General features: G+C 39.6%; 1 protein-coding gene and 1 non-coding gene across 2 annotated transcripts in view; one reads left to right on the forward strand and one right to left on the reverse strand.

Moving 5' to 3' along the window:
- The first annotated feature begins 3,593 nt into the window (after positions 1-3,593).
- On the forward strand, positions 3,594-3,665 carry Trnat-ggu (transfer RNA threonine (anticodon GGU)). The gene has a single exon. It is a non-coding gene; the product is annotated as a tRNA-Thr (tRNA).
- Positions 3,666-9,228: 5,563 nt separating this feature from the next.
- Rs1 (retinoschisin 1) overlaps positions 9,229-14,179 on the reverse strand; it is a 33,027-nt gene continuing 28,076 nt past the window's right edge. The window contains exon 6 of the mRNA XM_077107500.1: positions 9,229-9,381. Within this exon, the coding sequence (XP_076963615.1) occupies positions 9,229-9,381 (153 nt within the window). The remainder of the gene's footprint in view (positions 9,382-14,179) is intronic.

Here is a 14,179-nt window from a genome sequence, read left to right on the forward strand (position 1 = left end):
AAAGTATGTAGACAGAGAAAACTTATTTATGGTTTAAGAAATAACAATTCTGGTTTCTTTGAAAGAGACTGCAGAAAAACAGTATCAATGTTGAAAATGTCCTATCACTAATAACCAGGACCAGAATCTCACAAGAGGTCTTTGCAGAGATTTAAAAGGACAGCTTAGGGTTGGGCTGTATCTCAGTGGTAGAGCACTTTTCTAGTATGCGTGAGGCCCTGGATTTGATCCTTAGCACTCAAAAATTTTTTCAAATAAAAAATAAACAAGAGGTCAGCTTACCAGAAACAGGCAAACAAACAAACCTTTAAATGGTTATGGTTTCTTCTTTTTGCCTCATGATCAGCTGAGATATAGAATACCTTGAGATCTGGTTCAGCTGAGTAAAAAATTCTTCTTGGATACCACGAGTAAGAAGCCATGAAAGAAAATGACCGTCTCTCATCTGTCTGCATCACAGAATGGGGGAGAAGTCAGGTGTCTAGGAAACTCTGGGCCTATTGCCCCGTGCGATTCTTTTTTCTTTCTTTCTTCTTCTTTTTTCTTCTTAATTGAATGTACTATACAAGATGTAGACTTTTGTGCGAGCCAGTTACTACAGGAGTCTTCATTTCCCATAGTGCTTCGGTAATTCATCAGCGTTAGGCCTGGTCCCACTCCACCTTTCTCTTCTCCAGGCACTGACCCACCTTTCTGCGTATTTACTGTAGGCTATTAAATATGATCTTGACCTGCCTTGCATTTTCATTCTTCAACTGTTCACTCCCAAATTTAAGGGAGTGTTGTCTCTTGTATTGCCAGAAAAAATTTGTCACAGTCTGCACGCTAGATTTGTAGGGCCAGCAGAACTGCGGCAGTGAAACTGGTGTCACTTCCGAGGCCCTTCATGTCCCACAAGGGTAAGCTCTTTACACCCCCTTTGATCCTTGGTCATATTTGATCCTCCTTGGGAATCTGAAATCGGTCTCCGTGTTGTATGCAGAATAGAAGTTGCCTTGTTCGCTGCTCTTCCCATGCAGAGTATCAGGGAGAAAGAGGCCTTATCTGTCCCTCCATCCCCCCCTCTGTTTTGACAGACTGCTGAGAATCCCTCAGGACTTCCTTTGGTTGGGGATTTCACTTCCCAGAAGGCTGATGTGATTCATTTCAGACGTAGACAAGTTTGTCCTAATACTCTGCTTCAGGTCTAATCAGAGGAAACCCAGGAATAGAAAAGGTAGATGCCTTGACTTTTGTCCCTGTTGGGGGATTAAAGTGTTTATTGCCAGAGTTATCAAAAGCTCTGGTTAAATTCTGTACAGTTTCATGAGAAAAATGATGCTTTTCCTCCTGGAGAATGTATAAGTTCTCCATAATAGCTTCGCTTTTCCAAAATGGAAAGCAAAGCTTGCAGAAAACCCATTTTCCCTAGGGATCAATAATCTGTTTCTAGTCGCCAGTCTCGGTCCCTCTCCTTTGTTACTCTTTGGTCACCGATTGAGTCAGGCCAGAGGGGTGATGGAAAGAAGTGAATTCTCACTGTAAACTTGCATTGATTAACAGAAACAATGAAGCCAAACAAAATAGTTGCCCCAGATTCCTATCTCCAAGAATTGCTTTGTGCCATTCTGAATTCAGGTAGTTATTCTGTATATACTTAGACAACTATTCAGAGCTTCTTCAATCTCTAGTAAGTTTGAAGGGAGTATCTGGGAAGACACAGGGCAGGGTGATGTTGAGACCCTGTTCATTCTTAAAAATAGGGATAAGCCAGAGGGATGTGATATCCAATTTGTGGTAGATGAAAAATCAGTGGAAATTCTTAATTGCACAGACTTTATAATTCATTATATAAATTGTAATTCCATACTTTTTACTGTGGCAAGGGTGTGATGTGGTTGTTAAATCTTTTTAATTTTTGAATCCAAACTGAATTTAAAGTGTTGAATACTTAAATTCCTCACAAGCTAATTATGAACCATTTGTAAAGTGTTTCTATAACTCTTTGTATCATGTGTTGGTACATCTTATCAAGTTTTTTCTGGCATGTATTCCATTCTAAACTTCTGTAAAATTTCTATTGTTGCTGTAAATAATTATACAAATATCTACTCCGTGGTAACCTACATTATCAGCATGAAATGGTTAATTTTTACTGAGCACAATGTATTTTTGAATGGATCTTCCCAAATGTCTTTAATAAAATGCAGATTTTGCACTGACTGATGTGACTGCCAGGCCGTCCCAATCTTGAGCACTATGGTCCTTCTTGCATTTGAACAGCGAGCAGCTCGGTTTTAGTTTCTTCTTTGTATATATATATAAAAAAATTTTTTTAAAAAAGCATTTGAATTCAAATGAGGGATAATGGGCCTTTGAAGTTGTAATCAGTTTAAGGGAGAGAAATTAATGTAAAGGAAGGCAAATCCTGTTATTTAATGATGTTGATTTTTTTTCTTTTCTATTTATAAAGTTCTTTCCCCCTATGGCATTTTGAAAACTTTGGTTTCTTTTACACTTGAGTGTTGTCACTTGTGATGCATTGCTAGAAGCTCACTCGGTGGTTTGAGGAGGATGGGAAGAGATGCCAACCTCATGCTCAGTGCTGTGGAGAAAGCAAAGATGAACAGCTCCATGAGGGTTTCTTCTCGTGGTAGAGCAGGGGTCAGCAAACTTTTAATGTTAAGGGCCAGATGGTAAATATTGGCCTTGAACATTCTTTTGGTGTTGCCTCTACTCATACTCTACTCTGCCTAATGCAAAAGCAGCTATAGGATATGTAAATGAATGCAAAAGCAGCTATAGGATATGTAAATGAGTGAGCATGGCTGTGTTCAGATAAAACTTTATTTAAAAAAAAAAAAACAGGCCAGAGTTTATTGACACTTTTGTGGTTTAGGGAAAGAAGACCTACTGAGTCATGCTCAGTCAGAGAAGCAAGAACTTAATTTTGTGGTAACTTATGTATAAAATATTCTCCAGTTTTATCTTTGTAAACAAAGAGTAGGAGCTAATACTAAGTTCTTTGTATTCTTACAAAGCACTGTCAAAACAAGCAAAAAAAGGCACTGTGTCAACCAGTTCTTTACTCTGTGTCCTTAAGTGGCATGGAAACTGTGGCCTGTGGTTTCAGCTATACTAAGACTGTATCAAGTATCTGGGCTTATAATTTTTTTATGTTCATAGCACAGTGCCATGTGTTATTGTTACATTTGCTTTAAATAACAACCCAGTGGAGCAGATACTATTATTATCTCCATTTTGTAGGTTTTCATACTTTGCATTATCTTGCTCAAGGTCACCCAGTTTGGAATTGGCGCACCTAGGATGTGAGGCTGAATATGTTAACCATAAGGCCTATACCCTTAACCACTAGTAAATGGTGTAGCCACTGCATCTCCATGTATAGCACTGACATCAAGTTTAATGGTGGTCCCATTCAGATATCGTTTTCCCTTTAGTAATTCTGGTTTATTCAATTAACTCCAAAGTCCAGATTTTCAAAAACAATTTCCAACATAGATCATGTAAAAATATTTGCCTGGAGGAATTTCAGGTGCAAAAATAAACACGACTTAGTTAAATGAAGGAAAGGGGTAACACATTTGGGAGCTGGGGATGTAGCTCAGTGGTAGAGCACTTATCTGGTGCGTATGAGGCCCTGGGTTCAATTCCCAGCACCCCCAAAATGAAAATGTGGGGGAGGGGACTAACACATTTAGAAAAAGCTATTTATATTGATACATAAGTTTATTAATTGGAGCAGGTAATAATGAATCCTCATGTCTTTTTTTTTTTTTTTTCTGTACTGGGGATTGAACCCAAGGGCCTTTTACCACTGAACTACATTCACAACTCTTTCTTATTTTTTATTTTGAGACAGGTTTTCTCTAAGTTGCTTAGGCCCTTGCTGAGTTGTTGAGGCTATCCTCAAACTTGCCATCTTCCTGTCTCAGCCTCCTGAATCTCTGGGCTTATAAGGGTGCACCACCACACCCAATTTAACATTGTTTTTTTTTTTTTTTAATTGTAGATGCACACAGTACTATTTATTTTTATGGGTGTTGAGGATCGAACCCAGTGCCTCACATGTGCTGAGAAAGCGCTCTGCCACTGAGCTCTAACTGTAGCCCCAACAATTTATGTACCACCTTCCATCCCATGTCTTGCAGCAGGTCGCACCTGATTTGATTTGGGAATGGAACTTTTCATTGAAGTGGTTCAAAGCCCAGGATCTACAATCAGTTTGCCTGAGTGGAGTCCTGACTTCATGAACTAAATTTCCCATGACTTGAGGCAAGATAAATGTAGCTTCCCTATGCTTTGGTTTCCTTACCTTTAAATGGAGACAATCATAGTACCTACTTCAGAGGGTTGTTGTGAGCATCTAATGAGATACTACAAAGCACTCTATAGAATTTCAATAAATGCTAGCTATTGTAACATTATTGCTATTATTTGTGTCCCAGTTGGTGAACTGAGAAAGAATGTCACTGGATGGCTGCCAAGCACTTGTGATACATGTATCCTATTTGATCTTCCTATCAGCCCTCAAAGGTGGTTGTAGTCAAGAAAGGCCAGTTTGGAGCCATTCTTGGGATCACAGGGAAAGCAGCAGCCCTTGTAAGCTGTTTGTCAGCAGGCTTCAGCAACCACATCAGTGAACAGAGGCAGGCTTCTGTCGGCATTTGTTCAAAGGCTCACTTTTAGGGGTGCAGTCTTCTTGGCTCTGAGAATAGATTCATACCAGTACCTCTATCTTGAAATACCTTTGCTTTGTCCAAGTAACCTCCTCCCACACCGAGTACTAGAATCAGCTCAGATTTTTTTTTCTTAATATTGGCAACACTTAATGCTACTTCTCTGTTCATAACATTTCATTTAATTATTTAAAATCTGCAAAAATGTTGTGTATATTTTACCACATTTTTTTTAAAAGTCCCCAAGTGTAGACCACACTCTAGCATTTCTAAAAATAAAAATAAACATGTTAAAATAAAGTAAGAGTGCGTTTTTACTGCATTATGTATTTTTAATTGAAAGCTTCCCCCACAAAAGAAATGATACTACAAACATATTTCACATGTTTAATAACAAGTTTCTGTTAAGCTTCACATTTCTCTCAATAATAGTTTTATTTTTTTTATACATTTTGTCATGAATTTAATGAAGTAAATAATTAGTATGGCTGTTGGGAGCAAATTAACTTCAGGTAAATGTTTTACAGATCTCAGTATTTCATTGTTTATTAAATTCTGAAGTACTGAGCAGTGTCCAGTGTGAAATCCCATCTGGCTTCTTTGCAGAAATTAAAATTCATATTGAAATTCAAAGAACCCAGAATAGCCAAAACAATCTTGAAGAAGAACAAACTTGGAGGACTCACTCACATGTCCCAATTTTAAAACTTACCAGAAGCTATAGTGATGAAGACAGTGAGGTAATAGGACTGTGAAATAAACCATCCCATTTAAGATCCATTGATTGACAAGGATGCCAAGACCATTCAAAGGGGAAAGGACAGTCTTTTCAACAAATGGGACTGGAACAACCGGATATCTACATTCAAAAGAATGGAGTTAGACCCCTACTTGATACCATAAACAAAAATTAGCTCAAAATGGATCAGAGACTTGAATGTAAAAGGTAGAATTATAGGAGTACTGCTTCATAACCTTGCATTTGGCAATGGTTTCTCAATAACACCAAAAGAACCAGCAAGCAAAAAAATAAGTTGGACTTCATTAAAATTTAAAAATTTATGTGCTTCCAAGGATTCCATCAAGAGAGGAAGAAAAAACCTAGAGTGGGAGAAATAGTTGGAAGTCCTTATAACTCAATTGTAAGATGATTGTAAAATGAGCAAAAGAATCTGAATAGATACTTCTCCAAAGATGTACAAATGGCCAGTAAATGTGAAAAGATGCTCAACGTCATATCACTAGGGAAAAACAAATCAAAACTACAACAAAACACACCACGTATACTGGGATGGCTATGATGAAAAACAGACAATAAGCGTTGTGAGGATGTGGAGAAATTGGACCCCTCCGACATTGCTGGTGGAAACCGCAAACCGTGAAGCCACTTGGGAAAGTAGCTCCTCAAAAAGTTGAACGCAGACTATGACTCAGCAGTTCCACTCCCAGGTTCATACCCAAGATAAATGAAAGCATACATCCACACAAAAACTCACATGCATATGTTCATAGCAGCATTATTCCTAATAGCCAAAAAAAAAAAAAAAAAATGGAAACAACCCAAAGGTCCATTGAGGGATGATGAATAAATAACAATGTAGTATATCCATACAATGGAATGCTATTCTGCAATAAAAAGGAATGAAGTACTGATACATACTACAAGGATGAGCTTTCAAAGTACTGCTAATTGAAAGAAGCCAGTCACAAACTACCACATGTCATATGATTCCATCTCTATGGAAAAATACCTAGTATAGGGAAATCTACATAAAAATAGGAAATGGAGCCAGGTGCAGTGGCACACACCTGTAATTCCAGCAACTTGGGAGGCTGAGGCAGGAGTGCAAGTTCAAGATCAGCCTTAGCAATTTAGCAAGACTCTATCTCAAAAAAAGGGGGAGGGGGGCTGGAGATGTGGCTCAGTGGTTAAGTGCCCCTGAGTTCAATCCCTGGTGCCAAAAAAAAAGAAAAAAAGAAAGAGAAAATGGGTTAGTAGTTACCTAAAATTGCTTGTGATGGTTGTACAACTCTGAGTATACTAAAAATCTTTGAATTACACACTTTAAATGGGTGAGGATTGGATGATATATTATTTCAATAAAACTATTACAAAACGAAAATTTCCAACATGAGCAATTATTTGAAGAACGTTTACCCATTTGTCACACTATTTTGGTCTTTATTTTTTTCCTAAAGTATATTCTTGCTTGCCTTATGAGTTTGATGATGCCAGTTGTAGAAGCCCCTAACTCTTCAGCTACTGCAATTTTCTTTGACAATCTGTTTATAATTTCCTTATAACTTCATTAGTTCAGTTTTTCAAATAATGGTTTTTGCCAGGCACAATGGCACACACCTATAATCCCAGCAGCTTGGGAGACTGAGGCAGGAGGATCACAGGTGAGGCCAGCCTCAGCAACTTAGTGAGGCCCTAAGCAACTTAATGAAAACTTGTCTCAAAAAAATGAAAAGCCTGGGATGTAGCTCAATGACAAAGGGTCCCTGGGTTCAATGCCCAGTAAACCCTCCCCCCCAATAATAAGGGTCTTTATTCAGCCATTCTGTCCAAAATGGATTTGTTGATGTGTCCTGCGGCCAAGAATGACCCCACCCTACTCCAACAGTGGTCTGTTTATATTTGGGAGAAAACTTAGCAAGAGAAAGCATTTTTCCAGGTATATGTCATGGAGATTAAAAAGATGCTGGCTTAAATATAAAGCTATTCTGAGCCCTAGAACACCAGGGGAGGGATTTGGGGCTTTTAGGAACCTGCCTGTTCACAGAACTGAATGTGATGTCCAGGATCATGTTAGAATGAGTCCATTCACTTCCCTTGTTGTTTGAAATTGAAAAATAAGTGAGAAATGACCTGCTAACAGGGGTTACACAGGTCCAGGACATTCTCTGCTTCCCCAATCTCTTTGGAGGGTTCCAAACCCTCTCAGCTCTTACTTTCCGTATAGCTCTACCCACCCCCAACCTCCATCTTACTAGCCTCTTCCAGGGAAGGACCTAGAACTCAGGCTGAGCTACACTGTCTGCCAAATGAGCTCCAGCAAGAGAAAGCCAGGTTCCGGCCTGCTCTTTTCCAAAGAGGTGTCAAATGTCAGGGGCAGGTGTTTTTGGATGGCACAAGGCATAGGTTGGAGGGTGAGAGGCTTCCAGGGTAGAAGCTACATGGTTCTTTTTATATTGGGAGCCCTGACCACTTACTATGAAGCATGCAGTTAACAGGTCACCTCCAAGTGACCAGTGATAGCTCCTGGGCCAGCTGTTGTCAAAATGTTTCTTAAAAACTGGTAGGTAGTCTGAGATAAGGAAATTCTGTTGTGTTGGAGTTATCTGGGGTTCCTAAACATAGGAGACCTGCTACTTAAATGATCAGCCTGCCCCATGCATTCATCACAGACTTGAGTAGTTTGCCTGAATGAGTTGCAGAATGGAGCCGGATGTAATGGGAGCTCTGGACCCCTCCCCAATCCCTGTGTTCTTTTTTAATTTTTGGTATTGGGGATTGAACTCAGGGGCTCTCGACCACTGAGCCACATCCCCAGCCCTATTTTGTATTTTATTTAGAGACAGGGTCTCACTGAGTTGCTTAGCTCCTCACTGTTGCTCAGGCTGGCTTTGAACTCCCAATCCTCCTGTGTCAACCTCCCAAACTGCTGGGATTACAGGCATGTGCCACCAGGCCAAGTTCCCTGTGTTCTTGAAGCTAATACTCTACCCCACAAGGTGAAAACTGAACAGGGAAGCTTTCCTACCTTTCCTATCTTGAACATTTAGTCCTTTGTCATGTGCAGGATCTCAGTTGACCAGGATCATTGTGGGGCATGCCTCAGGCTCCCATCTACCTCATTTGTACTGCCACCCAGTCTCCCCCATAAATTCAGCTACCTCTCAAGTCTTCAAGGCCATGGCTGAATGAAAAGGTAACTACAAGCCTGCTTCCCTTCAGCATTCAAGCAAAGCTTTACAAAACTGTACATTCCTGTTTTGAATGTGGTTGAGCAAAAAAAGATTTTTCAAATTATCAGGGCTGCTTTGTATTCCCCTGGGACTGCCCCTTTCACAGTGTCGCCAAGACAGAGAGAGCAAGCAAGAGGGAGTGCAGCAAATTACCCCTGCTACTTAAGCTTTCATAAGAAAATTGGTTTGGAGGATATTTTCTTTGTTCTTATTTTCTTTGGCCCTCAGTGGGGGGAAAGTTCATTTTCTTTCATTGGAAACTACATTGCTTTTTAAAAAATGAAATATTCTCTACCAAGCTCTGCATTTAAAAGTGCTTGTAACAGGGCCACACCTGTAATCCCAGCACCCTGGGGGCTGAGACAGGAGGATCACAAGTTCAAAGCCAGCCTCAGCAAAAGTGAGGCGCTAAGCAACTCAGGGAAGTCAGAGTCCCTGTCTCTAAATAAAACACAAAATAGAGCTGAGGATGTGGCTCAGTGGTTGAGTGCCCCCGAGTTCAATCCCGGGTACCAAAAAAAAAAAAGGTCCCTCCCATACCCCTCCACCCTGTGGCAGAGCCAAGCTGAGGCAGGCATCAGGCACACTTGCTGACGCACTCCAGCAGCTCCATGCGGATGGCAATGCGAACGTGCCAGCCCAGTGGGATCAGGCGGATAAAGCGGGAAATGATGGGGGGCCGCAGCAGGTTCTGGACTGTGGAACTTCTATCTGAGTTTCCGTAGAAGACCTAAAGAGAGGAAGGAAATCCTGTTACCATTACATCAGGGGAGATAAAAAGAAAACCAACTACTCTCTGGAGTCAACTCCAACTTTGAACCATGGAAAATCCTAGAAAGTAGTTATAGTGCAAAGAATTTACAAGTACCCTATAAAATCTGACCTTTAATAATTGTCAGTACCTACATGCTTGAGGCATTTCTGAATATATGAAGACTTTTGGAACTACACCATCCAATGTGGTAGCCAGTAGCATCTATTTAAATTTAAATTTATATGAATTAACATTAGATGAAAATTCAGTTTCTCAGTCACTTTTTTTTTTTTCTTTTTGTAGCACCAGGGATCAACCCCAGGGTCTCATCCATGCTAGGCAAATGCTCTACCACTGAGCTGCACCCCCAGCCCACATTAGCCACATTTCAATGTATATCATTGGACAACACAGATATGAATTATTATTATTGCAGAAAGTCCTATTGGGTAGCGCTGATAGAAAATACCTCTTGCCAGGTATGATGGCACACATCTGTAATCCCAACTACTTAGGAGGATAAGGCAGAAGGATCACAAATTTGAGCCCAGCCTCAGCAACTTAGTGAGACCCTATCCTCTATCTCAGCAGTCAGAGAAATGCAAATCAAAACCACCCTAAGATACCATCTCACTCCAGTAAGATTGGCAGCCATTATGAAGTCGAACAATAACAAGTGCTGGCGAGGATGTGGGGAAAAGGGTACTCTTATACATTGCTGGTGGGACTGCAAAATGGTGAGGCCAATATGGAAAGCAGTATGGAGATTCCTGGGAAAGCTGGGAATGGAACCACCATTTGACCCAGCTATTGCCCTTCTTGGACTATTCCCTGAAGACCTCAAAAGAGCGTACTACAGGGATACTGCCACATCGATGTTCATAGCAGCACAATTCACAATAGCTAGACTGTGGAACCAACCCCGATGCCCCTCAATAGATGAATGGATAAAAAAAAATGTGGCATTTATACACAATGGAGTACTACGCAGCACTAAGAAATGACAAAATCATGGAATTTGCAGGGAAATGGATGGCACTAGAGCAGATTATGCTAAGTGAAGCTAGCCAATCCCTAAAAAACAAATGCCAAATGTCTTCTTTGATATAATGAGAGCAACCAAGAACAGAGCAGGGAGGAAGAGCAGGAGGAAAAGATTAACATTAAGCAGAGTCATGAAGTGGGAGGGAAAGGGAGAGAAAAGGGAAATTGCTTGGAAATGGAAGGAGACCCTCATTGTTATACAAAATTACATATAAGAGTTTGTGAGGGGAATGGGAAAAAAATAAGGAGAGAAATGAATTACAGTAGATGGGGTAGAGAGAGAAGATGGGAGGGGAGGGGAGGGGGGATAGTAGAGGATAGGAAAGGTAGCAGAATACAACAGTTACTATTATGGTATTATGTAAAAATGTGGATGTGTAACCGATGTGATTCTGAAATCTTTGTAATGTTTTGAATAACCAATAAAAAAAATAAAATAAAATAAAAAAATAAAATAAAATAAAATTTTATATCAGCCACATTAAAAAAAAAAAAAAAAAAAAATGAAAAGGTCTGGAAATTTAGTTCAGTGGTATAGCACCCCTGAATTCAATCCCCAGTACCATAAGAAAAAAAAAAAAAAGCTTTTTGAGTCTTACTGTCAATTTTGTGTTTTTGTTGTCTGCATTTTGACAAGACAGTTTAAAAAGCCCATATCATACTTACAAGAAGAATGTTCCCATGTTTCAAAGGTATTCCAAATGGACTCAAATAGAAACTTGTGCCTGGCTCTGAAGCTGTGAACCAGAGCTGAAATGTGTGTTCCTACTTTGATACTAGTGACAAGTACCTTTTAGACTTGGAAAAATATTTTTTTAAACAGATAAAAACTGGAGGGTGGTATCATAGAGCAAAAAAAGGTTTGATGCATAGTGTTTTTCAGGAAGTAGCATGCAATGGAAGTAGCATGCAAAAAGATGCAATGGATGTTTGACAGTATTTCCAAAGAAATCATTCTTTGCACTCTTCCCAGAGTCATAGTGTTCTCTCCCACGACACGGGAATACTTCATTTCCTTCTGAGATAATCTCCTGAATTTAGCCTTAAACATCCACTAACCAAGGCTGGCCTTATCTCACTGACAAAGGTGTCAACAACATACACTGGAGGAAAGACAGCCTTTTAACAAACAGTGCTGGGAAAACTGGATATCCATATGTAAAAGACTGAAACTAGATCCCTATCTCCCATCACATGCAAAAGTCAACTCAAAATGGATCAAAGAGCTGGACATGGTGGTGCATGCCTGTAATCTCAGCAGTTTGGGAGGCTGAGGCAGGAGGATCACAAGTTCAAAGCCAGCTTCAGCAATGGTGAGGCGATAAGCAATTCAGTGAGACCCTGTCTCTAAATAAAATACAAAATAGGGCTGGGGATGTAGCTCAGTGGTTGAGTGCCCTGAGTTCAATCCCCAGGACCAAAAAAAAAAAAAAAGAAATGGTATCAAAGACTTAGGAATTAGACCAGAGACTATGCAACTGCTAGAAAACACAAGGGAAACACTTCAAGACATAGGCATAGGCAAAGATTTCCTGAATAGCTCTAATAGCTCAAGAAATAATAGCAAGAATTGACAAGTTGGATTGCATCATATTAAAAAGCTCCTACACAGTAAAGGAAACAATTAACAGAGTGAAGAGACAACCTACAGAATGGGAGAAAATCCTTGGCAACTATTCTTCCCACAGAGGACTAATATCCAGAATATATAAAGAACTCAAAAAACACCAAAAAATAAAAAATAACCCAATCAATAAATGGGCAAATGAACTGAACAGACAGACCCTTCCGAAAAGAAGACAAATGACCAACAATTGTATGAAAAAAAAATGTTGAATATCTTTGTCAGAGAAATGCAAATCAAAACTACATTGAAAATTCATCTCACCCCAGTCAGACTGTCTATCCTCAAAAATAAAAATAATAATAAATGCTTGAGCTGGGCATGGTGGTACACACCTGTAATAATAGCAGCTCGGGAGGCTGAGACAGGAGGATTGCAAGTTCAAAGCCAGTCTCAGCAATGGCAAGGTGCTAAGCAACTCAGTGAGACCCTGCCTCCAAATAAAATACAAAATAGGTCTGGGGATGTGGCTTAGTGGTTGAGTGTTCCTGAGTTTAATCCCCAGTACCTAATAATAATAATACTAGTGAGGATGCAGGGGAAGAGGAACCCTCATACACTGCTAGTGGGGATGTTAAATTAGCACAGCCACTAAGGGAGTCAGTATAGAGGTCAAAAGCTAAAAATAGAACTACCATAGAATTCAGCTATAGCGCTACTGGCTATATCTGAAAGAATTGAAGTCAGCATATTTATACAGGTAACTGCATACCCAAGTTTATTGAGGCACAATTTACCATAGACAAGTATTGGTGCCCATCAACAGATGTATAAAGAAATGTATAATGTATAAAGAAAATGTGATATATATATATATATACACAATGGAGTATTATTCATCCATAAAGAACGAAATTATATAATTTGCAGGAAAATGGGTGGAGCTGGAGGACATCATTTTGAGTAAAATAAGCCATACTTGAAAAGATAAGTATTGGGCTGGAGATATAGCTTTGTGGCCAAGTGCCTGCCTAATATGCATAAGGCCCTGGGTTCCATCCCCAGCACCACCAAAATAAATAAATAAATGAATGGATGTCAGGCATAGGTGCCTGTAATCTCAGCAGTTCAGGAGGCTGAGGCAGGAGGATCAAAAGTTCAAAGCCAGCCTCAACAATTTAGCTTGGCCCTAAGTAACTTAGTGAGACCCTGTCTCTAAATAAAATACAAAAAAGGTCTAGGAATGTGGCTCAGTGGTTAAGCTCCCCTGGGTTCAATCCCTGGTATCAATAAACAAACAAATAAATAAATGACATGTTTTCTCATGTGAAATCCAGGAAGAAAAAAAAGATAACATGAGAAGGGAGACTATTCATTAGCAAGAAGGCTATTGGGGCAGGGGAGAGAAAGGCCGGAAATGAAGGGGTAAATGATCAAAATGTGTTATCTGATGTATGACTATAATATAATGAAACTAATATGTACTAAAAAAGAAAGAACAGGACAGGCCTTGTCTGCCATGATCTTGCTTTTCTTCCCAATAGTAACACCTAATGTTATCCTCTCTCAGCTGTTTGTCCTGGAGTTATTCCAATCAGGAACCAGATATAGAGGGGACTATGGAACAGGCTCCACTAGTTTATGCAAATACCAGAAGTGAGTGCCTCTTTCAAAGAACAATGACTATCAAGACCTATGCAAGAAGCACAGGGCTTTAATATGTGGATGCTAACCCAAAACAAGGGAGTGTGGCTAGGGCAAGAATAGAAATCCAGTGGATTATAGACAAAGGGGAATGAAGGAAAGGGAACGGGAGGGGAAGAGGAAGGACAGTAGAATTAATCAGACATAACTTTCCTAGCCTTGTATTGGAATACATGATCACGGTAATTCTACATCACGTACAACCACAAAAATTAGAATAAGTTATACTCCGTGTATGTATAATATGTTTGTCCTGGAGTTATTCCAATATAAAATACATTCTACCATCATGTATAACTAAAAAAAAACCAGCAACAACAAAAAGGCACGGGGCTTGAAACAGAATCCTAATCTTTTGGAAAAGCCAACTAATAAGAACAAAAATGAATTTAGATGTCCAAGTATCAAGATGGTTTTTTTCCCATTGTGTCCGAACTCCTCAACCTCATCCATGAATGTCAT

The sequence above is a fragment of the Callospermophilus lateralis genome, chromosome X, assembly GCF_048772815.1.
Source record: "Callospermophilus lateralis isolate mCalLat2 chromosome X, mCalLat2.hap1, whole genome shotgun sequence".
Taxonomy (NCBI): Eukaryota; Metazoa; Chordata; class Mammalia; order Rodentia; family Sciuridae; genus Callospermophilus; species Callospermophilus lateralis.